General features: G+C 42.6%; 3 protein-coding genes across 3 annotated transcripts; 1 reads left to right on the top strand and 2 right to left on the bottom strand.

Annotated features, from left to right (window-relative positions):
• Positions 1-522: 522 nt before the first annotated feature.
• Positions 523-12,014, bottom strand: zdhhc8a (zinc finger DHHC-type palmitoyltransferase 8a). Its single transcript, XM_063889041.1, has 10 exons — positions 11,665-12,014; positions 4,868-4,989; positions 4,616-4,773; positions 4,070-4,242; positions 3,853-3,955; positions 3,345-3,436; positions 3,122-3,251; positions 2,887-3,001; positions 2,336-2,448; positions 523-2,223 (listed from the first exon to the last, which is right to left on the bottom strand). The coding sequence occupies exons 1-10, from the start codon at positions 11,766-11,768 to the stop codon at positions 943-945; spliced, it is 2,391 nt and encodes a 796-aa protein (XP_063745111.1). The 5' UTR covers positions 11,769-12,014; the 3' UTR covers positions 523-942.
• Positions 12,015-13,582: 1,568 nt separating this feature from the next.
• LOC134868792 (rhodopsin) lies at positions 13,583-14,707 on the top strand. The gene has a single exon (XM_063890095.1). It carries the CDS (start codon positions 13,583-13,585, stop codon positions 14,705-14,707), a length of 1,125 nt encoding a protein of 374 aa, XP_063746165.1.
• Positions 14,708-15,518: 811 nt separating this feature from the next.
• Positions 15,519-26,510, bottom strand: nup155 (nucleoporin 155). Its single transcript, XM_063890197.1, has 34 exons — positions 26,380-26,510; positions 25,956-26,122; positions 25,174-25,311; positions 24,957-25,053; positions 24,780-24,850; positions 24,597-24,689; positions 24,161-24,424; positions 23,998-24,071; positions 23,803-23,894; positions 23,614-23,711; positions 23,348-23,515; positions 23,130-23,230; positions 22,781-22,951; positions 22,579-22,689; positions 22,292-22,386; positions 22,121-22,206; positions 21,791-21,932; positions 21,599-21,665; positions 21,397-21,512; positions 20,926-21,029; positions 20,656-20,789; positions 20,311-20,502; positions 19,845-19,983; positions 19,597-19,732; positions 19,354-19,507; positions 19,162-19,266; positions 18,774-18,928; positions 18,538-18,667; positions 18,331-18,444; positions 18,102-18,222; positions 17,880-17,990; positions 17,404-17,540; positions 17,157-17,263; positions 15,519-16,385 (listed from the first exon to the last, which is right to left on the bottom strand). Exons 2-34 carry the CDS (start codon positions 26,095-26,097, stop codon positions 16,247-16,249), a joined length of 4,104 nt encoding a protein of 1,367 aa, XP_063746267.1. The 5' UTR covers positions 26,098-26,122; positions 26,380-26,510; the 3' UTR covers positions 15,519-16,246.
• Between the last annotated feature and the right edge of the window lie 501 nt (positions 26,511-27,011).

Below are 27,011 nucleotides of genomic sequence, written 5' to 3'. Positions count from 1 at the left end.
ATGCTGTTTTTTGGTATTTTCCACACAATAGCATCATCTGCTGGAGCTCACTGCCTAACCAACGCCACTCCTCCTTCTGAAACTGTTCACTAGAGGGTGCCAAACTCACATTCAAAGCAGAAACTGGCATTGCAGATCCAGTGAATCAATCCACCACATTTAGATGTATTTTAAACTTTCCTTTACATGCCTTTTTTTTTCAACGAGCGCTTCAATCACTGTTGCATAGGTGTATGAGCCGTCCCAGTTTCTAATAGAAATGACTGTAAAGTGTATAGCTGCTATATTTCAGTAAAGCATGTCATTTGTAATGAGAACAAATTATCTTTAGGATTTGGAGCAAGTGTTGTAGTATAATACTCTGTAGCAAGTTAAATGACCAGCAGCAAATGCATTTTTCTTTTTGCAACTTAGAGCAGCAGGTGCTTTAAATATGTAAAACCTCATCCATTTTATTCTGCAAAGCTGCGCAGGTGGCTTTACTGGCAGCCATTCAGATAAGAAAATAGCATGAAACAGAAATGAAAATTACAAAATAAGTTTATTCATATAAACAACTACAAAATTCTATTAAAATGGGTGTTTTGCAGCGGGAGACATATTGGATGATATGGTATTACATTGTTTCACAAAAGCAATATCAAAACACATACAAACAGATAATAAGTTAACCTGTATTCTTCACATAGCTCTTCTGGTTTGACTGAGTTTTTGTAGAGCTCACTCTGTGTGTAAGAGGAGGCACGACTATCCTGAGATTCACCGTTTTGCAGATTTGGAACTTGGAATAATTCTGTTATTGTCCTTCATGTGTATTCACCCACACCCTCCCACAGATGAAAGTCCTGCATGGCCTCTTATTTACAAAGTATTTGGGAACTGTGAAGACCGAGACTAACACTGCATAGATGATTCATTCACACCATCAAAAACATGGAGTATTTATTTCAGGGCTCCCAGAGTGACTGAGTCCTTCCCCTCGGAGGAGAATGGGAGGGAGGATCGTTTTGTGGTGGCATAGGAGGCGTACGAGGGGGTGGAGGAGGAGGGTAAACGGGGCAGAGTGGATGTAGAGGAAGGGAGGGGTTGAGTCTGTCTGTCCGGAGGGCCGTACGCCGGAGAGGAAGACCTGCCCTTGCTTTGCAGGCTGCTGCTGCTGCTGCTCTGCAGAGGGGAGCTGGAAGTTTTCGGGCCTCGAGTCAGAGACGATGTGGAGGAGCTGGAGAGGGGTGAGGTCCTCAAGCCGTACCCGAGGATGCCTGTACTCATCAGGAACTCCCTGGAGCCGTAGGCCGGAGGAGTCGGTCCGCGGGAGCCCGTGGGTCGGGTGTTTTCCGGTGGTAGACTCCTCCTGCTGGGAATGTCATAGATCCCCACATCTGGGCCATACATGGCCTGGGACCTGGCTTGGAGACGCAGCATCCTCTCCCTATCATCCATCTCTCGTCTCTCGTGGATCGATGCCATGATTGTTTTGGAAAAGCTATCATAGCGTGCAGTGGAAGACTTCTGAGGCGTCAAACCCTGCGGACCCAGATCGCGAAGACTGTCTCGGAGACTCTGAGAGGTCAGATCTCGCATCGCCAGACCTGGAGGGGCAACTTCCCGTGATGTTAAGCTTTGGGTGGCAAGGTCCCTCGGCATCAACCCTTGAAAATTAGGAGAAGGGTCTCTTTGGATGAAACCTTGGAAAGACGGTGAGGGATCTCTAGAGGAGAGACCCTGCATTGAGGGGGAGGAGTCTCGAGGCTGAGGGGACTGCCTGGTGACGCCCATAAACACGGGACTGTAGCCGTGAGGGGAGGCCCGCTGCACCACAGTCCCGTCTGAGCCCAGAGTCATATAGTGAGGGTGGTAGCTGACCGGAGGAGCCCCTCTCTGTGCCAGGAACTGAGGGTCTGCAGGGTTGATAATGTTATCGTAGGAGAGGCTGCTGCTGTGGTTGGCAAGCAGGCTGGACGAGTTGATGATTCCCGGTGGGGGATTGGATCCCAAACCATCACCATGCATAGGTAGGTGGGATTTGCTGCCATGGCGATTGTTGTGTCTGAGGGTGAGTGAGCGGGAGTTGAGCGTCAGAGAGTTGAGCTGCAGTAGGCTGGAGCTGGTGTTGGTCTGGACTGGAAGGCCGGCCTGCTGGCTTCCTCTCGCAGGGCTTTCTTTAGGCTCCGAGCGGGAGTCATGACCGTTGGTGTTTCCTTGCTGCTCTGATGTCTTCAGCAACTAACCAACATCAGAAAAACACACACACCAAGTCACACAAGCATAACAAATATGGACTTAGATATAGATGTAAATATTTCAACAAAAAAACACAAATCAAACTGAAAATCACCTGCTCCGGGGGAATGGGTGACGATCCTCTGGAGATGGCTTCCAGGACAGGCCGTAGCTGCGGCACAGTGGGAATGGATACAGGAATGATAGATTTGGTATGATGTCCCATCTCTGAAAAAGAGAACACTCTGTGAATAATTGTAGGATACAGATGAAAGATTCCATAAAAAGACCAACTAATGTTGAGTTAACTGGTATAATAAGTACCTAGTGAATATCTCTATCTTTAAAAATCATGTTAAAAATGTATATTTTACATTTCACAATAATAAAAAATGACATCCTAGACACCTGGGAACTCTAGTTTTTAGTAAACATACTTTAATAGGAGGAAAATATAATTATATTCTAGCCTCTATCCAGTACGTATTTTGGCACCATGATTACAACCCTATGCTGTTTAGTCTTTAAATAGGACTGGACAAACACTCATACTTCAATTGATTCTGCAGGGTTATAAAACTATGCGAATACTATACATAGTAAGTTAAGTATGCAATCAAAATATTTGTCTGGCTGGCAAATTGTATACGTGTCATCCAACAGTACCATCCATAACAGTAAATTGGCTTTTCAGCATGCCGTGGTCGGGTTTGGGTGGCAGCGGTGGAGGAGTCTTTATCTGTTTGATGTCTGACAGCTCCACAGCTCCGGCTGACGTTCGCTGGCAGGAGTAAAAAACACAGAGCATGAGTGATCTGATCTCTTGACAACTGGAGTTACAATCCTAAGATGTCATATGAGAAAATATTTATCTTTGAATTTGGCATTTGTTCATGCGTACTTTGTTTTGAAGATCCTGACTCTGTATCCCGTTGTCCTTGACCTTCACCGGCCTCTGCCTGTCAATCTCCGGTCTGAGGAAAGGAGCCTGGACATGGACCACTGCTTTCTTACAGGGCCTCGCTGTGTAGCTGGAGTCACATGACAAACAGGGCGTCAGCCAGTGAGTTAAAATCTTCCTGAAAATCTGAAGATTAAGTAGAAGTACCGGTAATGGATCTTACTTTGGAGAGATGGGGCTGCACACCAGATACTCCAGATTGTTGCAACAACCTCGTGTGAAAGGATTTACTCCTCCTTGAAACTTCCCAGTGACCTGTGGCATCAGGAAAAGATGACAGAACACATGTTTTCATTATAATAAGATGTAAATAAATCATGTCAGGGATAATACGTTGGAATAACATAGCTGGGAAATCTAGGGATGGAACGATATAGGATTTGATCTCGGATCGCATTAAAAACACATAATAAGTTGATCAAGGTGATTTTTATCTAGATAATCATGAATGTAATCACAGTAATTACTATAAAAAGCTGATACTGGTTTGAAAATACAGAAATTACCATGTAGGAAAGGAATGTTTTAAAAAGGAAGTGTTTCTTGACAAAATTGAAGGTAAAATGAATTCAGCAAAAAATGATTTACAGAATTGTCATGACATGACATTTTTCTTGGCTAGTTGAGTGTTTCAGAACCTAATAAAGTTCATTTTATTAAATCAAACTGACTTGTTCATTTGTGGTGCGTCCCCGGGACACCAGGTACAGGTGGAATCCAGCGAGTCCCAGGACCGGGATGATAAACAGCCCTGATATACTGATCACCACCAAACTGTACATGCTGTTAAGGAAAACTGCTTCATATAAGTCTCATTTAATGTTGATATATTTAAATAAATGCACAGATAGATGCACTCTCACACATCTTCAGAGTGTGTAAGGATACGTGACAGTGCAGTGCAGCTTCCATAACTCGTCCCGGTGATGCAGGACGTATATGAGGCCAAAAGTGAAGACACAGATCATGTGAGCTGTCAGCGACAACAGAAACAGGAAGAAGTAGCGGTAGTTTCTCCTCCCGATGCAGTTATTCACCCAGGGACAGTGGTGGTCAAAGTCCTGAGGGGACATTGTGGGAGAAAATTAAAAGACATAAAAAAGCACACCTACATAACGCAGCAGTATCCGATGTGCTTTGTAAATACACTTTGTTTAATGCTGGCGGTTTGAACCCTTTTTCAAATTGCATTTCTACAGAGACCACATAGGACCTCAGAAAAGGATTAACCTGATTAATGAGATCTCTCTCGCTCCATCACACTCTGTCCATCATTCACTCTGCAGAAATCCCCTTTATTGACTTTCCCCCCACACACACACTGCTGCACTACCCCAATCTGTCCATCCACGCTGTTATCACTCATTCTCTACGACTGATTTTCTTACTAAAAACTATTGATGCCCAGTCTCTTCTCTTAGATTTTGCACTGACCTCCACACAGTGATCACAGACGCTGCAGTGGGAGCAGCGTGGAGGTCTGTAGAAATGACACGAGGCGCACCACTTCATCCGCACCTGGACGCCCTTCACGTCCACATTTTTATACAGCGGAGCGCGGAACTCATCGTCCTTGTCCTCGTCCTCGTTAGCTGGAAAAGCACATATGAAAATGGTAAAACAACACCTCCACCAATCAAAAAGTATATATTTTACTGTGAGCATAACATCACTTTGATTACTAACCTATTGGGAGCACACCAGCATCCATAAAGGTTGCCATGGTGAAGTTGGCCAGCACAAAAAGGAAGAGGATGGCACAACATGGTGGCACAGCAGGGCTGATGTTCACACCCAGCCACGGGCATCTGAGTATACAAGCACAACTGAGGGTCAATTCAAAGCAGAATGCGTTTTGTAAATCAAAGCTTTTCCAATGTGTTTTGAGCCTTGCAAGTATCCGTCGTGTAGAAGTCGAGGGTAAGACAAAGCAGGGCGACAACAAAGATTCTAAGGGATAATCTTCATCCCATTTATTCTGATGGGAGCAGAGGATCACAAAAGTAATTGTTTACTGTGAAAGATAAGCATGTATTAGTGCCCACAACAAGGGATTAAATGATGGGGTCTCCACTGGCAAAGGGTCTCTGAACCCTGGAGTAAAGGCACGCAACTTACTCTAGCTGTGTTACACAATGAAGCAGGACTGGATACCACCACTAAGATTTGTTTCCATTATCCAGTCATTATTTGGGCATAAAATGTCAAAAATATTGAAAGATGCATGTTGAAGTTGGTCATTGTTGATGTGAGGTTGCGAACGATCCAAAACTCAAATATATTTAATTAACAATAGAATTTAAAACAGCTTTAATATGTAAACCCTCACTTTTGTGAAACTTGAAATAGGAAAACATCTGGAATTTCTTCCAGAGAACATTTACTCAGTTTTTATATAAGGTGTTTGATGTTGGGACAGCTTAGATGTTCATTTAGATGTTATCCACTGATTAATTGATTAGTTCAATTAATCAGTGGATAAAATGTTAAATAGGGTGTCATTTTTTGAAGCAAAATGGCAAACATATACTTCTTTCTGCATTTCAATTGTTACAATTTGCTGCTTTTCACCATTTTTAAAACACTATTAACTGAATATTTTTAGGGGTGCGTCTGTTGGCCAGAGAAAACAAGACATTTGACACATTTGTGGTTGTTTCTATCTCGGAAAAGCACTGACCATAATAAGAAGTCAGATAGCCATGATAAAAGTTTCCAATTCAATTAAATGCAATTCAAATAGATAAGAAGATTAAATAAAGCAGATCGAATCTAATTCATGTAGGTGCTTCTTAACTCATTTTACAAAAGGACAAATGGATTTAAGTATAACATCTTTCTTACTGGACCTAAAAATGTTAGAGAACCCTCACTTTATTTCCCACCGACACACTGTGTGTGTTTTGAGTTATACTGAATGGGAGTATGATTATATCTCTGCTGTGTGAGATTAGAGGGAGGGGTTGTGTAATCAGGTTACACAGAGGAAAATATTCACTTGATTATATTAAAAGTGTTTGATTGAACATCACATGTTAACCTACTGTGTGGGAATTTTCTATTTGAATAAGCACATTTTAATGTTTTTGGTATGATATAGTTAGAGAAAAAAGTGCCTGATAGGACTGTTGAAAGGACAAAGGTATAACAGGTGTCTTAATACATTTTCTAAATCTCTTTTTCCACATATATTCTCCATGGGCAAGTTACCCTTAAATACATTTGAGGGATTCAAACAAAAGGTCTTATGGAAAGTGAAAACTCTGAAAAAATTCTAAGTCATCCGCTTCAATTATGCGCCTCATCCCAGTGCAGCTCCAATCCCCAAACCCCCCAGCTGGTTTAAGGCTGTGGGGGAGGGGTCCACCCCCCTCGAGAGGAATGCCTGCTGATGCCTTGCCAGCTGCAAACCCAGTAATCCCTGGATTATGATCTCTGGATTACAGACCATTTCTGCCCGTCCAGTGCATTGTGGCTTCCTCACGTTAGATATTAAACACAGATCGGGAGGTCACCATATATCACACCACACATTACTGTATACTGTATATCATGACCAATCGATTCACTAACGGCTTACCTGAAGATGAACCCCTTATAGATCGTGAGGAAAGACTGGAAATAAAACAAGATTTTTTTTGTAGACTTCAACAAATTTAGAATAATGTCATTATGAGGATCTTAAGATGCAGGGAAATGTGACAAAAAGATTAAGGAGAATAACATGACCCCCCTCTAGGCTAGTATTTAGGATATGTATCAAACTTATTCTCACTAAATATGATCTTGTGTTAACATGTGCTTATAGCTGATCAGATGCATTAATCTGTTTTAACTTGAGCTGGTTAGTTATAGCAGTCAATCACATCTTTCTACGAAAAAATGCCAATAAAATACATCCATTCAATCCTTCAATCATAAATTATAACCCTTAGATTTTGAAATGTTATAATATATCTGATGTTCTCTATTATCCCTTCAGATATTTGAATACATTCACCAAATTAGCTTGTTATGACAAATACAGGCCTGTTCCAAATCAATAATGGCGCTGCAGATGAGGCACTGAAGGTGAACTGGAAGCATGTTAAGAGTTCATCCGTCTGATTTCTTATGCACCAGATTACAGCGTGGACAGCCAGCCTCCATCATCGCTCTGAGGCCATCTGGACCTCAGGGAGAAACAGTTCATTACACTGCAGCGCGGAAAGACAAGCCCCACCTAATGAAACAGCCCGGACGGAGCTGTATTAAATCACACAGAACAGTAAGCTGCTCTCGCAATCTGCACGCTGCCCCCATCCCTGCAGTGGGTCAGTGGCACAGCAGACGCCGCACAATTGGTCAAGCAGCGAGCTCGCCACTGATGACAGCCAGAGCTCCCTTTTCTCAAACCGGCTATTGTCACGGTTACATAAAGGACATCACTGCCATGTGATGTGTCAGATTTATAAATACATCAGGGCAGAAAGGACTGGGGTTGCATGCTTTCACACAGACTCATTTGATCCAGGACTTGGGTCATCCTTATTTCCTTATCCATGTTCTCGCTGTGTATTATCCGATAGAGATGAAGTACATTCAGGATTATGATTGTGGAAAAGTTCTAAAAAATGCTTTCAGTTATGGAGTTATTTTTCTGATTCACACAAGTAAAGCTTTCCTTCATAATAGAGGATAAGGATCTGTATATTCCATATTTCGATTTTAATAGTTTTTTTTATGTTTTTCAAAGCAGAAACAACACATTAATCTTCACAAATGAAAGTTGAAATCTTAAATCCTGTGTGTCCCTCTCCCCTCTTTATCAAAAAAGACTGGAATCACCCTCAATTGTCACTAATTCATCATCACAGTCAGGATGGTGGAGTGGTAAAAAGAACAGTAACTTATTCATCTTGCATCATGTCTTACTTTAGTGGATCATAACACACCTGTTTGAAAATAACATGCTAATGCTGTTCAACAAAAGACCACAGTTTTTCTATGGATGTCAGTTTCTAAACGCACCCAAGGCCTAGCCAAGCTAATCGCCGAGAATGCATATTAGCTACTGAAGTGGAGTGAGACGTCGGCAGGTAATGAAGGTATAACAGTTGCGAATCAGTGCAACCACAAGAGATCCATGAGCATAGAGTTGCACATGAGCACCAAAAGTATTACGCTGATGGGCCCAGTAGTATGTGAGTTTAGCTGCTGACATACAGATGCACACACACATACACACACACACACACACACACACACACACACACACACACACACACACACACACACACACACACACACAACCAAATGCATGATCTCCCACCAGGCTTATGCTTGACGGAGATAATAAAAACAGTCGTACTCAATTCAATGAACTCAGGGGTTTATCAACTTAACCTGCAGCTCCTCTTCAACATTTCACATCCAAAGAATAACATTCCTGTCTGCAGCGTTTCAACATGCACGTTCCAGCTCGAGCATATCACAACTGTGGGCTTTTTTTCTACAGATTTCTGTATTCTAAAGCAATTTTCTGAGCAAGAGCAAAACACAACCTAATTAGCAAGGGACATTCTTCTGGTCGTTCTGATGTCAGTGGTCTTTGTTGGGCGTAGGCGAACAAGAGTTTAACAATGCACAAAACCTTGAGCGCCAACCCAAACAACAGTTCAAGGTCAGAGGAACAATAGCAGGAAATGATGATGAATTTTAGGAAAACAAAAGAGCCTTTTTAAAGGTTGTTTTCTTACTGTTCCAAACCGGCAGTGGAAACAGAAATGGAATGCACACTTCCACTATTAATGTACTTACACACACTGCATGAATATTGGATGATAAGATGAAAGACGTTACATGCCTGCAGGGTTTATGATACAAATTATGGGTAAAAGGGTGCATCAAGCGACCAAAAAAAAGGACTCAAGGCTGGATGATTTTCTTGAGTGCTCCCATCATTCACAGCAACCAGGGGTAAAAACAAGGTGAAGTTTTGACAGATGACAAGCGGTGTCCCTTTGACTCAGTGTTACAAAGACGAGGGTGACAGAGCATGGCACCTGTCCATCTCTGCTTCTGGGGGAAAGGAGTCACTGTCGCTGCGGTTGCTGACTTGGTAGACACACAGGATATCACACCGGATATTGGTCAAGTGTAAAATGTTTTGGTCTGAGTATTTTCCTAAGTTTAACGTGGAAAAAACGATACAACTTCAGGATGAGAACATTTTAATAAACTTTATAGATGATGGATTTGATACAAATATTGTTTTTTCTTTCCAACATGTTGTATTTGGGGGAACATGTCACAACCACAAGAAGAAATGGACTGACTCTAAACTACATATTGCACGTTTCTACTTAGAATTACAACAATATGGTACCCCTATTGAAAAGTGTATTTGATCAATATTTTAAATGAAATATTACCTTTTGTAATTATCACTATTTTTTGACTCTGTATTTGTTCCTATGTACCCTAACCCTTGAAGTCAATGTTTTTTATGTATATAATGTTTGATATGATTGACATATTTCCTTGAATAAAGATAAATATGACTCTCCCTACATTTTGAAATATCGCAATAACAATGTGCAGACCCTCACTATTGATTTATTTTAAGCCATGAGCTCTATTTTACTTACTGCGTTAATTAAAAAGATGGTTAGGTTATAAGATCAGTTCAGCTGGAATGCAACGAATGTCCCATAAGAAGCCGCAGATTCATCACTTGTTCTTTCAATCATTTGCAGTGTCCTGGTTTTGCTGGTTTAGCAATCCAGTCCCAATTAAGAAGTCTCATCTCAATCTATCACGTCAGCAGGTCATTGATTTCTTTTTTCTCTCACTGAGAATGAGTTGGGTTCATCTGGGTTTTTTCACCTTTTCTGGCCTGTGAGCCTGCCACTACTTCCAGAAGGCTTCATGACCTCAGCATTAGCTGCTGTGAATATTTTTGTATTATAAACAATTCCAACTCCCTTTAAGTCATGTCTTATATTACTGAAAGATAATAAGACAATAGTTGGATGTAACCATGCAGCACATTTGAGTTTGATGAGATTTGCTGAGAAATTGTATCTAGTATGTGCTTGTTATTATTAATTTAGACTAATTGTGTCTGTGTGTATGGTTTCATTACAATATGATATGATCTTATTGAATTAGCGCTCAGTCCTACCCTAAAGTAGAGAAAGTGTTTTATATACTTCTCACATATAAAAACTAAACTCAATTTCTGTTGAATATTTGTTTTTCGCAGGATCTCCAACAATCTCCAACAATCAGTTATTTAAAAAAAAGATCTATAAAGAAAAGAAAAGGGGGCTATGAAAAAGATAATGGAGCTTTCTGAAAAAAATATTAAAACTACTTATATGCATTTTTTAGTGAAATTCATTCCAAGTGAATTCACTGACCCCCAGACTCCATTTTTTCCAGATGGGGGATCACATGGCATTGAAAAGAGGATCCTAATCCCAATCTGGTGTCAGATTTCCAGTGGAAACGGTGCACTGCTGGAGAACACGGAGAAACTAGGACAGATATGGCTACAGAGGTTAAAGGTCAGTTGACTAGCATGGAGCTGATGAGGTGGGAGCCTTCTCAGTAAGTCATATCATGTCAGAGGGGTTTTCATTTTGAAAGGAGAGTAGCCTACTGTTATATGTGGCAGTGGTCTGTTTTTTTTATTTTGAATTTACAAGTAAAGCCTTTGAAATATTGATAAATCTGACAAACCTATAGGCCTCATTTAAATTGGATTCGAGGGTATTATGAGATATTGTGTTTCATTTTTTTCTGCATGCCAGCGTTGGCTTTAGTGCAGCCTCCCACTAGTTCCTCACAAATAGGTCAGAAACAGGAGGCTAAAATTATCCATTTCACCACCTCTTCACCATGTTGTATTGAAAGTTAGATTTCAAATCAGCTTTTCTGATCCTTCCACAAACCAGAGAGTATTGTTTTCTTTCAGTTATATTTATATTACCCATGTGGGTCATAATGACACTTTGATACATGTTGATTGTGGGTGGCTTATCCCCTCAACTGTGCCTACTCCGAGTCCTCAGGGTGCACTGGGCAGGCACCCAGGATAGCCCACATTGAGAGCCAACAAGGTCAGATATACCGTCTGCCAGCAGGGTGAAGTCAGTGAGGAAGGAATGGTTGTTTTGTACATTTATAGTTAAATGGTTTTATGCTATTCGTAAAGCAGTTTTTTTTTTTTTTTTTGTTGTTATTTAGAATTAAGTAAAAAACTAAGAATGTGTAAAATACTGTACAATATTCAGCTTACAACCATGAAAGAAGAGAATTGCCAACATGTTATACTCAAAATCCACTTCCACATGCAAATAATGACATCGTTAAAGGAAAGAGTACCTGATGCATGGTGGATGAACAGCGATGGGTGTCAGGATGGATGGATGATTTTTTTCTGTTGCGCAAACCAACAGTGCATGTCTCCAACTTTTCATTTGTAGGGTCGCACTTACGTGAAGACGAAGAACAGGGAGGTGGAGCCGACTAGGAGGCAGGCGGCCGTGCACACCGGGATGAAGGCGCTGGGCTTCAGGGAGTCTGCGCCGCTGACGGGCATCCTGTCCTCTCCGCACTCATCAGAGTCTCATATTAACGGGAAGGACAGCGAACGCACCGCGCAAGGACCTGTTTGTGTGTCTCTTTCTCGCGGACTCAGCCCTTCGTCAACCTCAGGGAGCCGGAAAGCGAAAATCATAGTCGAAAAAGGAGTAAAAAAGAAAAAAATCCTGAAAGCTGAAAGCCCGCAGCGGCACTGCTCACTCCCGCATGCCGTCCTGTCCGTCTGTCCCGCAGGCAGCAGCCGCGCAGATGCCGCCTCTGGTTTATCCTAAAGGTGGAGCTTTTACTCATGGATCACGTGGAGCACTACTACACCATACCAGAGCCCCGCTGTGAACTAATGATAGCTTCTTCTTCTTCTTCTTCTTCTTCTTCTTTTTACAGAATTAATAGGCAGCCATGTCTATTCTTTGCCATACTAACAGATGTTATTAAATGCATTTCATATCTAAAGAAAGATCTGATCAATCCTTTTTAGAGCAATTTTTTTCATCCCATGTCAACGCTTATTGACTGCTTTTTAAATTGATTTAGATTGAACATCCAGTTCAAACTTCTTATCAAAATATTTAAATAATGGCTTTATTAGTTTGGCCTAATAGAGAGGATTATAGTCTTAGTTAATTTATCATTCTTTTCCAATTTGACATTTTATTTTTATAACATTATTTTAACTGCAACATGTAATTTAACATACATAAATAAACCACTGAACTTTAGCAGAATACCTTTTTAACGTGCTTTCAATTGACAAATGCAGACAAGGTGGCTTTAGAAAACAGCAAGGAACCCATGAGCATTGATTAATGGATTATAATGACACATTAACCATTTGTAAGGACCTTAGTTCCTCCTGTATTACCTTTTATACAAAAAGAAAAAACAACAAAGAGAAGTGGTACCAAGTACCACAGAAACATGTTACATTTAAAGGGGGAATGCCACAGTTGTCAGACATTGCATGTGGTACACTGAAAATACTGGAACATTGAGTTTAGTTAAATGTATTATTTTAACACATTTCCGTTAACTGTACTATTAGGTTAGTTGAAAGCAACAATATTAAGTTGAACCTTAATTTGAAATGTTTTATTTAAACTTAATATTATTGTTTAAGTTTCAACTAACCTAATACAGTTATAGGACATTTGTTGACATACTACATTTAATTAAACTCAATATTTCAGTTTCTTTCAGCGTAGTGTAATAAAATGATTGTTTTGAGGATAAAAGAAGAGAAAAACAGGAATTTGTCTCACCCCCGGGTGTAAAACCATGTCCAGCTGCATCAAGCTGGAAGATAAGAGGTTTTTTTTCACAGATTATAAAAAATTAAGATCCCAACTTCACTCAAGAGTTTATTTTGTCTTGTGCAAGGAAGCAGAACTGAACTGGAGAGATGATAAGGGTGGAATCCTTCTTAACCTAACCTAACCTAACCTAGAGTGTAGAGACAGATAAGTGTTTTTCCACCCATCATAACATTTAGTTTGACACTTATCAGAGGACTCTGAGCTTAACAGTTAACAAGCTTGCTTAACAGGAGGTTCTTCAGGGTTATTGATTGCTGTTCAGATACTACTCAAGGGTAAGTCAGGGGAAGCTCATTGGGTCATGGTCTCAGTGGGACTAAATTGTGACAGCTCATTTATGGAAAACAACAGTGAGATGTTTGAACTCTACAGTGATTGGGCCTGGCTTCTTACCTACCTCTATAAATATCTAAAAGAACAAAACACATCACAAGATAAGGGAACTGTGAGCCCAGTCGACCGAGTAGTGAAGATCAAGTGTCAACTGATGCTGTGAGCGATGGATGCTGAACAGCTGATTGAATCCCTTATCAGGTCACTCATGTGTTTGGCGGGAATTCTGGGAAACAACATGCTGGCTATACGCTCCCTGCCTGGGAAGAAGTCTGGAATCCGCACCAACGAGTTGCTTTTCATCAACTTAGCCGTTTCGAACCTCATCACCAACTACCTGGTTGACCTGCCAGACACCATAGTAGACTTCGCTGGACGTTGGTTCTTTGGGGAAACATTCTGCAGAGTGTTTAGTTTTTGTGCAAACCTCTCGGAAACCAGCAGCATCTTGACGACCTTCTTCATCAGCATTTTCTGGCACCAGAAGCTGGTGGGCTCCCTGAAACGTGGAGGAGCCCCAGTGCAGCTGGACAGCCTCTTCTTGGTGGGCTGTCTGACGGCTGGGAGCTGGACAGTGGCTGTGGCCTTTAACGTGCCACACTATATCTACGTCGGAGTGGTGAGGGGAAATGAAAGTCACTTAGACTGCGTTGATATGTTTCCTGAAGCAACAGCCGCGCAAATCTATGAAATATTCTATCTTACCCTGGCTAATGCTCTCCCTATTGCTGGTATTGTATGTACCTGTGTACAAATTGTCATCACTTTGTTTCAAAACCAGAACCGCATACGGGGTCATGATTCCGACGCTACGAAGGCGATAGCTGAGGATAAACATAAAGGGGTTGATAAGACAAATGATGACAGATCAGTCAGCACTATTGCTGTTGGAGGCAACACAAAAGACTCTCCAATCCAAGTTTACACGGGCGTGCCTCCTTCTTCTGGTCCAAATGGAGGCCTGACGGGTAACAACACCCCTTTCAAAAAGGAAACAAACACAGACAGCGATGATGGACCACCACCAAAGCCTTCAAAGTCCAGCAAAATGCCAGCTAAGCCCAGTCACTCTGCAGGCGCTCAGGTGAGGGCAGCCAAGAGCGTGGTGGCTGTAGCCAGCGTGTTCGTGGTCTGCTGGGTGACTCATCTGCTGCTCCGCATCACCAACAACATCCACACATCGTCCATGGTGAAGGAGGTGGCCAGCTATATAGCAGCCTCCTACACCTGCATCATCCCCTACATATTCCTGTACGGAGTGAAAAAACTTTCTTGCTCATGCAAAAGGTAGAAATGTGTAGACAGAAGCAATGATCAGATTGTATAATTTAAAACAGCCTTTAGTTCTGCAAGAGATAGGGATGAACACATAAGGGTAAAGTGTAAAAGTTCTCGCCAATTATGAGATAATCTCCTTTTTTTCCTTCAGTACTAGTTTGAATCTGAAATGTTTAGCAGTATAGTCTTTAACTAAATCGTTTCTGAAACCAAACACCAAGCATTCCCTAGTTCAGGTCTGCGGAGATGAGGATTTGCTGCATTTCCTTCCCCTTATGTGATGGTAAACTGAATATTTAGGGGGTTGGACTGTTGTTCAGACGTATAGACACAAGTATAAAAATGTTGGTAGTGGAGAAAATAGAATACTGCAGTTCCCAAGAGAACAAAACATGACTGTATTTTAGCTACCTGTTGTGCACAAAGAAGCATGAAGACATTATAAACATTTAAAGTTCCTCACCGATTACATTTCTTTCCTATCTGGCAAATGTATGCGATATTTTGTGCGTGTACTGAGATATCAACCCACTATCAAGTAAAAATGATTGTTTTTTTTATGAGGCTACAAATTGTGCACTTGAGTGTGAAGCTAATTGGAGAAAGTACTGCACTGTTGTTGGTGACAGTCAGAAGTCCTGAGTGCCCTATGCAATTAAAGATAATTGTGTGACTAAACAGTGACACCATTAAGTCTAATATTGCACTCCCTGTGCAGTGTCACATAACCAAAGCAATTAACTCCTCCATCCTGCTGATAATTATTTGCAATGTTTACTTTTCCTCGTGTTTGCAAAACATCCACACACAAAATCCATGACACGTTTTATTTCTTTATAAAAATGTTTTATGTTTTTTTTCTCAACGTTTTCGGTGTAGCACTGTGAACCGCACCGCGATAAAAACTGGCTCTACATTCAAAACAATCACTTAAATTGATCAGCCAAAAAGACAAAATGTAAATAATACACATGGGAAAAAATGTTTAGTTGTTTGAATGACCTTTGGGAGAAGAGACGACATCATGGCCAAGATATTTACATAATTACAACATCCATCTCTGGACTTTGTTTGGAGGCAACGTAGAAAAATGGGAATGATTCCCCTGTGATCAAAAGGCTTTAGCCAGGTATCGTTACCAAGGGTAGACATAGGAAAATATCCCAAATTCATTATCAATGACTGCCTTTTCGATATATGAAAACTCTTGTGTAAAGTAACCCAAATATCTCTTACATTTTAGATATCCATCTTTTCGACCCCGCAGTAGAACACAATGCAGATAACCAACTGTGCCTTGCTTTGCACGTCGTATTTCAGCATAATGTTCAGACTTATAACAAAATGTATTAAATAAGTTATAAAACTTTCGGTCTCCCTCCTCAGAAGGCTGAAGAGTTATCTGCGACCAATGTCCGTTACAAATCACTCGCTAAGCTGGAACGTATCAAACCGAAAGGGAAAACGAAGCAAACTCGATCAGCTGTTTAATTAGGGCTAACAGTGCAAGACCCAGAGGTCACCTGTCCCTTGAAGAACGGCATTGCTAACGTCAGTGGAGTTTCTCCAGCTTCGCCTGCAGAGACTTGAAGTTTCCGATGGTTTGTTGAAGGGCCGAGTTGGGGCTCAGAGACTGCAACTCCACCAGGTATCCACATATGTTGTCCAGACACACGTTAGTGAACCGGCGTCTGAAATGGAGGGAATACAAGCCGTTAAACCGAGTAGGTTTATTGCTAGTTTGCTCAATTTAAAAAACACACTAGGTGCCTTCCTGAAGCTGATATGAGCTTCTGTATTTCTTATTTCTTTCTTCTTTCACCGGACAGCGTTTGATGGCTGAGATGCAATGTAGGGAAATTTGTAGTTAAACGACATAATATTCATCAGTGTTATCCATCTTTTACATTAAAATAGCTTTAGGAACACATTGCTTCACAGCCTGAATGGTCAGGAGTATGTACAAACCGCTCAATAAACATACAGGCATGTGAGCATTGTTTAAAGAGGTTTCTGTGTACTGTGTTGAGAGGGTAGCTGCTGGTGGAAGCACAAAAGTGATTGACAGACACGATGAGTTGCCTAAAGAATAGCAAAAAGGCCTCGCCCTGCACAGAAAGACATCCGAGTATGATCAGGATGAGAGCTGTTTTTCCAACGATGATTTTTCTGCTGCTCTTACAGGAGTTATTGGAAATGTAAATTATTCCTCCAGTGTACAAAGTGGACGGTTTAATCTAACACCACATTTACAGTTTAGGATCTTTTCTAGAGAAGCTCAAAATAAAGTGAGTGAATGGGGAGAGGTTCTTGTTTTGCCCTTGGAAACTTAGGTATGATACAGCGTTAGCTACTACATGGATTTAAACCAGGGGCCATGCTAGCGTCTCTGTTAACACACGCCCAACACTACAGCACCCACTGCAGGCTGGCAGCTGAACAGCTCCTACAGCAGGGATTACCTGTCATAGGTCGGTACTCTGCTGGGATCATCCACGTATCCTGACAGAAGAACGTGGATGCACTCCACCAGGTGGAGAGGTTTCTTCAGCCGCTGCCAACAGGGATCCTACAGGCATCGAGGCAGAACGGTGGATTAAATAAAGTAGTCTTCAGTCCACAAAAACAACAACTGCTTCTTATAATCATGCGCATACATTTCAGAAAAACTATAAACAATTAAGCATTAATGTTTTTTTAAGCATGTACCCGGGTTTTGAAGAGCTGGTCATAAACCTCGAGAAGGCGCGGTAACTGTACTCCAATCTCCTGCATGGTGCAGGTGACGAAGCCCACGTCCCAGTTTAGCCGACACACCTCCTGCTCTAGAAACTTCACCAGGAACTCTGAAATCACAGGACAAAAGGACACTTATTAACATTGCAAAGTCAGCAATGTGTTCATCACTGGGGGGGTAGGATTTTGGATTGGCATAATTGACTGAGTGCGTGTGAGTTAGTCCCAGGGATGTATATAAAATGAATCACTGTCTCCGCAGAGAGGACAGGTTGGAACAGGTTGTCAGTTGCGAGGGTAATGAGCATGACCCTGCAGGCCTGCGCCCGCGAGACGCCATGAGATAAATGATGCAAAGGGGAAGTCTAATTATATTACTGTTAACAAAGTACGACGGAAAATACTAACGAGGAGAAAATGAACGTAATTACAGGAAGGTATATGCTCACCCAGAGGGAAATATCTTGGTGTTCCGGCGTATATTCTTCCCAGTGAGACCAGTTTCAAACTCAGAGACCTCATCCTGTCTGCTGGACTCATGGCCACGCTGTCCCCCAGTTCTGGAAGAGCCGAAACAATCATCACGCACACATGTAGCTAATAAAAGGCATTTTAAAAGGTTTGGCAGAAGCACTTTTTCTTTTTTTGTTCAGGGTTGACAGGTCACTTGCCTTTCTCCATGATCTCCTGCCACAGCGAGTGCACCAGGATTGGGTCGGAGTGTCCCGCACAGTGAATGATGGCCAGTTTGCACTCGGACAATCTGAAATGGTCCGCAAACTCCCCGTAGAGCTGCATCACAGAACAATAATCCAGCATTAAAAAAGATTCCCTTTCACTTTAATGAAGATCTTCCCTATCCCCAAGCCTCCTCATCATTATTCTGCGGCTGTGCGTTACCTTGGTGATGTCCATGAGCTCAGAGTCCAACTGAGAGATGACATTTTTCACTGAGGGGTGATGGGAGTACTGTCTGATCAGGGTGTCCTGGATCTGGACTTGAATACGCACCAGCTGGGGAAGGGGAACAGAACACAGGAAAATGAGCGGTGACGACGCCTGATCACTCCTAGATTTCTCTCGGCGTGATCGCTGACACACGCGTACCTCCATCTTTTCTTCCAGCTCGTGGAGGAACTCTCCGTCGGACGCCTGAGCCGAGATGCAGGAGGAACTCTTGGCAGACAGAATGGCTCGGGCGATGTACTCCAAACGCTGCTTGAGTGAGATCTCAGTGCTGCAAAATCAGAGAAGGAACATCGTTTTAGTCCAACGTCAGTGTAAATCCATTTCTGGAGGCATGTCATTTGAATCCAATTATTATCGCTGTTGTGAGAACAAACCTGTGCATGTCAGCGAGACGGGCGAGTACGTGAGCCGCTTTGCCGAAGTTACGGTTCTTCTCGTAGTAGCGCCACAACAGGTCCATGTTGTGCACCTTACTCTGGTCCTGCTTGATCATGTGCATCAGATGTTCCTCCAGGTACGGGGAATTCACCTGAACAACCCAAACAGCTATCAGATATATGACCAGCGATAACAAAAAAAGGCTGAATAGTGTCTTGATTCATCAGAAAACCCAAAAGTTGACTAAGTTTGGGGCCATAAACTCTGAATAATTAGCTCATTTTCAAAGGTCTGGGGTTTTTGATTAAAATAGGCAGGGAAAAAAAAGCCTAGATACTCAAAACATAAACAGGAAAAGAATTAAGACAAAGATGGAATCCATACCTCTAGCAGCTTGTCAGTCAGGTCGGCCTGAATCAGCCAGTTGTACAGAGCGATGTGGAACAGCTCGTCCTGAGAGCGCTGGGCCAGACCCAGGATCTGCTCAAACTACAGGGGAAACATAGTCATTAATAATGCAGATCCTGAACACTGCTGTGGTGAGAACTAAGCATCAACTGTCCCCTTTACACTCACATGGGCCGTAGCTTCTTCGTTACTGAGCATGTTGGGGTCAGAGGTCATGACAGGAGGCCCGGGCTGCTTGGGTACGCTGGGGGACTGAGGGGCCGCCTTGCTCTGGTTCACCAGCTCCTGCATGGTGTCTGTGATGCACTTATAACAACAAAGCCTGGAGCAGACGGAGGAGGGGGGGAGAACATGTTGGAGGAAATGGCTTTCAACGCTGCTGATTTGTGTGCCTTTTGTTTCCTGTGTTACCTTTCGTGGAAGGCCTGCTGTCCCGCCCCGTCCTCCTCGGGCTCTCCGTTCTTGTAGAAGTGGGGCCCCAGCCTCTGCGGGTCCTTCTTGTCCGCTGCTGTGAGGCACAACTCCAGAACGCCCTCGTAGAAACGCACTGAGACAATATAAAAGCATTAGTAATGAAAAAACAAACAATGGACATACATAGAGAATGTGAGTGTGTGTGTGTGTGTGTGTGTGTGTGTGTGTGTGTCGTGTGTCCTCACCTTGTCGGTACTGGGAGCAGACCAGCGGCAGATCTGTGTGTTGGCTGATCTGCTGATAGAGCCGTAGAGACTCCTTCAGTGTTCGCTCTTTATCTGCTTTATTCTGGATCTGCTTAGAGCTCTGCAGCAATTCATTAGCCTGAGTGGGAGACAAAAGCAACAAATTAGGACACGCGAATCAATGCGGCTGAATCAATCCCTTTTAATGACTCTGGTGCACCCAAAAGCACCCTGAAGTTTGCAAGAGATGTAAAAGCACAAAGACATCAGTGAAACTAAAACTCAGACCCCGAAGGCCATAATAAAGACTTGAGGGCGGGTCATTGTTTGTTAGGATAGTCGTTCAATTATAATAGTCAAAGAAAAGGAAAAAGGTTTGAAGAGGTCCTACTTTATCCAGAGCATTTTGAAGGTCTTAACAAGAATATATTATATTATAAAAACCGATAATACTTAATGTTTGTACCTTGGAGCAGACGCTGTCGTCGCTGCTGTACAGCAGGGGGCAGATGTCGCGCAGGTGATTGCTGATGGCCTCCACAGACGCGTTATCTTTGATGTAGACATTAATGACGGCTGTGATCAGCGCTCCAGACAGCTCCTTGCCCCGGATCACTACATCCTTAAAACTGGCTGCCTTCATCTGTTCCTGAAACTCCTAAAAACAGAAAGAGTGGCAGTGGGGCGCAGGAGTAAGAGAAAGCATGGAGGAAACACATAGTGTACAGTGTCTAAAGATGAAAACTTGAAATGCACGTGGATGAGTAATGCAGAGAGGATGTAGGAGCATCTGGTTGAACACATGTTGTACCTTTGGCAGCTCAGACATAATGAGGCTGAACTGATGGTCACAGAGAAGCTTCAGGAGGGCCAGAGTCTGGTAGGAGCGATGCACCAACTGCTGGATGCCCTGCAGAGAGACTTTCTCATACACCTGAGCCTTGGCTGGAAAAAGACAGAAACGAAACACAGAGATGCAGGAATAAGCATGAATAAAGACATCAGTAATGAGAGACATCAAGATTATTTTCATTTCCATTCTATATCCAGAAGAAAGGGGTAACCTGCCCTCATTACTCACTGTGATATTTCCTCTGGAGTTCCTGCTGGACCTGCTGAGAGTTGGTTCCGTCAGGACGCATAAATCCAAGCAGCCTCTGCTGCAGGTTGGCAGGGGAGCTGAAACTGACAGGGAGCAGCACAGATGTTGTTCAGTAGAGTTTTATCAGATCTAGTCCCTTTTTCTTGCACGTTTCATGTAGTAAGTACTATCAGTGACAACGTAGAAGTAATAATGAAAGGGAACGTAGTTTGTTGTCACGTTAGGCCCTAATTAAAATGCACTATTGATCTATTTCTCAGTATTTATTCTTATCAGCCCAAAAAGGATCAATACAACCACCTGTTATTACATGACCTTAGTCCTGTACATCAACTTATGTTACCTAAAGGGTCAGGAAATGTGTGCACTGATGCGTGTGAGAATTACAGAACCCATCAAGACACCCATTAGTGCAATGTCAGACTGATGAAGCTGAGTAGGAGGTCTTACCTTGCAGCACCAAGAGCGGAGGGACTGAACTGAGAGTTCTTATCCAGAAACTCCCTCAAACCGCCGAGCTCCATAAGTACCGACTCCAGATCAAATGAACTAACGCTGCTTTCCAACTGTGGAGACGACAGATAAAAGGAAGTGTTATCGAAACCATTACTACCGTTATCCTAAAAACCTCAACTTTTAAACTGTTACTCACAATAGTGACCGTCTGACTCCCATTGGCCACGGTTTTCTCAAAAGCAAGACTTCCATCCCAAATATTTCTGTTCGAGAGAGGTCAGCAGGGAACAGGGGAGAAATGCATGATCAGTACTGACTCAGACTTAAGAAGAACATATTTTAGAGGCAAAATGTGTCGATGTGACTACCAATGACAGGATTTACTTACCCAAGAATGCGAGCAAAGTAGATACAGATGCCGTTGTGTTTCCCTGAGAAGATCACCTCTGGGCCGGCAGTCATGGGTGTGATGGGGGCTGACGCAGGGTGCATTGGTGTGAAAGGTGAAGCCAAAGCTGGGGGCACGATGCCTAAGGGCAGAGGAAGAGGAGTGACTACATGTTTTTTTATAATAGAAATGATAAAATGTGGTGTTTGGAATGCTTAAGCAATAGATTCTGTTTGTATACCCCAAATAGTCTAATACTCACAGACGGGGTGAGTTTAAGCTTCCACGTTAGTTTTAATTCCCCCCACTCAGTATTTATATATAATGTACCTGGTGCTGGAGAGCTCATCACGGGTCCAACGGTGCTCGGAGATGCCATGGTTCCGGGGAATCTCATCTGTGCTTCCCCTCCATATCTGATCACCACAACAACAAGCGTTTAATTGTATGTGCCGGGCAAGTCATTGTTAATATGAGCATGTTTTAAAGATGTTTTCTGACCTGAAGAAAGCTCTGGTGGCCCACTGTGAAACCTCTCTGTCACAGGCGGCACTGGAACAGGCCAGGATCAGGGCTGTGCCGCAAGCCTGCTCCTCCTGTAGGGAAATTAACTCAATGATATACTGTGGGAAGCATCTTTGCACACTGCTGTAAGGCTGTATAAATGAAGTGATGATGCGTGTGTGTCATGCAGGCTGCTGGCTTATAGTGTGTAGCCTGAGAACATGTGTGTCTCATACAGGTTTAAGGGGATTTTAAACATTTTATAGAGTGAAAAAGCTTAGTACCCTGTGCAGCTTGAAGAAACGCTCCACCTCTTCACTATCTCCTCCGACACAGCTCACCAGCAGGTGGCGCAGCTGGTCTACGGGCCGCAGTTTTTGGAAGATATGACTCCCCTGCAGGACGGCAAGGAGTCTACAGTTAGTATTCATATTTTTGTCACACTTCGATTGATTGTGTGTGCAACACCATGGAAGCAGTTTTGACCTTTGCAGAGAGAAGGACAAACTTCTGGGGAGGGATGTTGTGCTGCTGGACCACCACAGGGGAGTCTGTGATGGGGATCAGGGCCATGTTCAGAGGAGAAGATATCTTGGACGGTCTCTCCTCATTAATGGCACAAAGAGCCCAAGAGTGTCCATCCACATTAGACATCATCTGCAAAAGAAGAGGAGAAAAAAGAGCCATGATGTAAGGTTGTTTCAGTGTAGCCTGGCTTTCAGGTGGTAAAAACTCAGCCAAAGGGAAATGATTTCTGACCAAGGAAATAGTATAAATAGCAGTAACAGCCAGCCTTAACTGACACCAATTTATTGTACATTTCTTATGAGCCCACCTGAGTCTCCATCAAGGGCTTCTTGAAGGGGAAGGAGTCATGGTTGATGCACCAGAGGATGTCGCTGTCTTCTGTCTCTGAAGCAGCCATCAACAGAATACCTGCAGGATGTAAACAAAGAAAAGACAAACGCTATTACAGGTATTATTTAATATTGGGGGTTGTTGACTGTTATTGGGTCCTTGTGGTGAACTGAATAGCAGATAGAAGAGTTTTACCATTGCTGTGTAGTGCCTTATGGACCTTTGCAGGTTTCTGGAGGGTGGAGGATGCAGAAAACCCGGGCGGCAGGCGGACATGGACCAAAGCCAGCAGGGTAGGTCGCACTGCCAGATGCCTCTGGTGTGGCTGGGCGAAAGGTGTAGTGCTGAAGTAGAGACGCACACCTAGAGGAAGGGATATGGTGCACAAAGTATAAAGATTTCATATAATCAACACACATCTTACTGTTTTGCTACCTTTCGTTACTCTATGATGTCTTTACCTGCATGAGTGACAGCGAGCAGGTGACAGTCTGACGATTCAGATCTGTCAATCACAGAGATCTGGATGATAGGTTTGAAGACTGAACGATCTATTGTCCTGCAAACGAAGGACAGACAGAAAATGATGTATTATCCCGATAAGGGATGTGAAACAAACACATTTAAGGATCAACAAACCCCGGACATACCTGGCAATGTTTCCAGCCGCAGCAACGATTGTGTTCTGAGACATGGTTGCCACACGACTCATGCCCTGCCCATCAGTGCCCAGGTCATACACCTGAAACACAGACAAGTTAATAACCAATTAATCACTGATATGTTCCCTAATTGATCAGAAACAGCACCACATGTGAAAATGTGAAATTTACTAAGCGCTATACCTGCAGGACGCCTTTCTCTGAGCGTGTGAAAAGGGTGTTGCGGGAGTTATCAATCGCAATCTGCACTATGGGGTCTGTGGAGGACAAGGACACCAAAAAGGTTACATTTCATTTGAATTAATGAAGAACCTTTTTTCACATGGAATTCTGTCCCTTTCCTCACCGTCTTCAGAGAAGGAGAACTGGAGCACGGAGGGCACGAGGAAGGACAGAGAGCTTTTAGAGTGATTGATCTTTCTGCAGCGCTGGCTCAACCATCCCGCCTCGGCCTGGTAAGCGATCTCGTAAAGGCAGCCGTCCTTTCCTGCCATAAAGATGCGCCCCAGGTCTGTGGAGGTGATGGAAATGATGTACGTGTTGTCTGTGGGGATGGAGAAGAGGGGGTCGGGAAGCAGCTGCATCGCACCAGACATGCTGTCATTCAAACCTGCGACAAAACAAAGTGAAAGGTCAGAAAACAGTCAAATGTGTTGACCAGTGTTACTCAAAGCCCACAATGACTTCCACTAATGTCTTGTTTATATTTCTAATACATTAACTCTCAAAACCAGAAAATATTCACAATAAGCTGGAACCACAACATGTAAAGGAGGACTCACCAGCCTGGCTCTTGGGGAAGCTCAGCCCGAGGATCACTACATCCACAGAGGTGGCCAATACTAATAGGTAGTGGATATGTGGCTGTAAAATCCCTGAGAAGGAAAACACAACAGATAAACATTATTCAAATGAAAGCGCTTAAATAAATAAAAAAGAGTAATCAATGCTGAGTTTACACATACCTTGTTTTGGTTTTACAAGGCCCACTGCGAGAATCGTTTCAATAAGGCCATCAAAATAGGCCACATCGCCTCTGCAAGGAACAAAGTAGAAAAAGCAATTCATTTAATCCTCTGCGTGAGCACTTCAGCTGGTGCTCATGATCATCACTGTGTCCCTTATAAAGTACATGCACTCACCCATCCTCATAATTCCACATAAAGATGTCATTGTCAATAGTCAGCCATGCTCGAGAGATCTCTGGAAAAACTCCCATCATGCAGTTACATTGCATATCTGTGAGACTGTTAAGTTGAAACTCAAATTCAACACAAAACAAAAAGAAAGTGGCCAACTAAACTGTGTGCCATATGCTTGATGGAAGCCTAAATATTTTCTGAATGATCAAAAGGATACGGCTGAACTGCTCCACCAGCTCCGGCGGCAGAGGGACTCGGCGGACTGCACTGAGCTCCGGGAGGTTTGGCACACTGAGTAAACCCGGTCCCTGGAGCGGGTAGTCCATGTCCGACACTCCAGAGAGGGATGGCATATCTGTCAACACATACAATAACAACAGATCAAGCACTATCCAGGGCAACATTTAGTCACAATACAACAATTTTAAACATCAAGGAACATTTCAGAGGGAAGATTTTGTGTGTTTGAAATGTTTTCAACATTCTACCTGGCCTTTGTTGTTCCTGTTAATAAAAGGGCCATACAACTGTTATGTTTAAGAGGTACATAGTTTCCAAAAGGCACAGGATTAACGAGAACACATATGATGTCTGTAAATAAATGTAGTTAGTGTTTGATCTTTCTCTTTATACAGTTAGTGTGAAGAACCAATCTAAATATCAGTGTATTATTAGGAGTTAATATGGAAAAGGATCTCTCTAATCGTGATCAATGTTTCCTCTAACAGTGACTGCCTTTACTTTCAATAGGACATGATCATATCATATTCAATTACATAGGATCATTCCTGGGAAATGTATTTACGTTAAAACAATCTATATAAGCAAAAAACACCATTCAGTAAAACCTAAAGCATTATTTGCTTTCAAAAACATGATCATACCTCCTACGTTATCCCATCATTTGTACTTTGGCATGGCAGCCCAGGTGTAAACAGAGCCACATAAGTTTGATAGCTACAGCTAGGTTTCTCTGATCCATCCCTCCAAAAGACTCACTGTGACAGGGGACGCTGAGCAGCTCCGACAGGTCAGGAAAGCATCGGTCCTCCTGCAGGTGTTTGTCGATCAGCCGGGAAGAGTTTTCCAGCGCTTCGGCGAGTGCAGCTGCGGGGCTGCTGGGTCCAGCGCCGGACGGCATGGCTGAGCTACCTCCGCTAACTTACCTACAGACAGAAACCGTTGAACCAGAGTTTAACGACAGTGTAAGCAAAGTTAAGCCTGATTTTAAATCGTAATAATAAAGATTTATACTGCCAACTTCGCAACAAATCAGACGTTGGTGCTAGCTAATGTTAGCAGACTGATGGAAGACTACCGGTTAGTTAGCCCACTGCTAGCAGTCACGTCTTATTATTTAGCATGCAAGCTAAATGCTAGCTAAGTGTAAATTAAGTGTTGTAAAGTGAACTCTTTGCTTTACCCAATTGAAAAGATTCCGCGTAGTAATGGGTTATTTGGCAAATAAGTTTTGTTCGCCACTTGAGCAGCAGAATTTGAACAAATACATATAACCAGCAGCCCGCCAACCTCATGCACACACAGCGGCAGAGGTGAAAGGTTTTTTTCCGGTGGAGAAACTTCTTCTTCGTCTCCCAAATCTTTAGCTGACTGGGACAAGTAAAACGTTATGATGCCACCTACCGGCCAATGTTATTTTATCTGACAGCACAAGGTCTCTAAAATTAATAAAATAAAAATGAAATAAATAATTTAATTCAACTCGACCTGTTGCCTAAGTGTGCAGCGAAGAGGTAAACTTATTCTATCATAGAATATATATTGTTTCTCTTCGTAAAAATATTGCAAGTTGTTTTGTTTTTTATTTCAGCTTCAAAATAAATAAAAATCTGATTCCCTTGACATGATTTATAATAACTTTGTAGCACTTTTAAATGTTATAGTAAACGTGCATGTTATGAGGTTTCCATCGGTTTCCAAGAACTTCCTGTGTTTCTCTGTTTTCCAAAAACGAAGTGACTTTATAGCAGTCATAACTTAAAGCATAAAGAGAGGGGAAAGGAAGCAGAAAAGGGGCATTCTTGTTCGAATGAA

The sequence above is a fragment of the Eleginops maclovinus genome, chromosome 8, assembly GCF_036324505.1.
Source record: "Eleginops maclovinus isolate JMC-PN-2008 ecotype Puerto Natales chromosome 8, JC_Emac_rtc_rv5, whole genome shotgun sequence".
Taxonomy (NCBI): Eukaryota; Metazoa; Chordata; class Actinopteri; order Perciformes; family Eleginopidae; genus Eleginops; species Eleginops maclovinus.
This window is presented reverse-complemented; position numbering and strand designations above follow the sequence as displayed.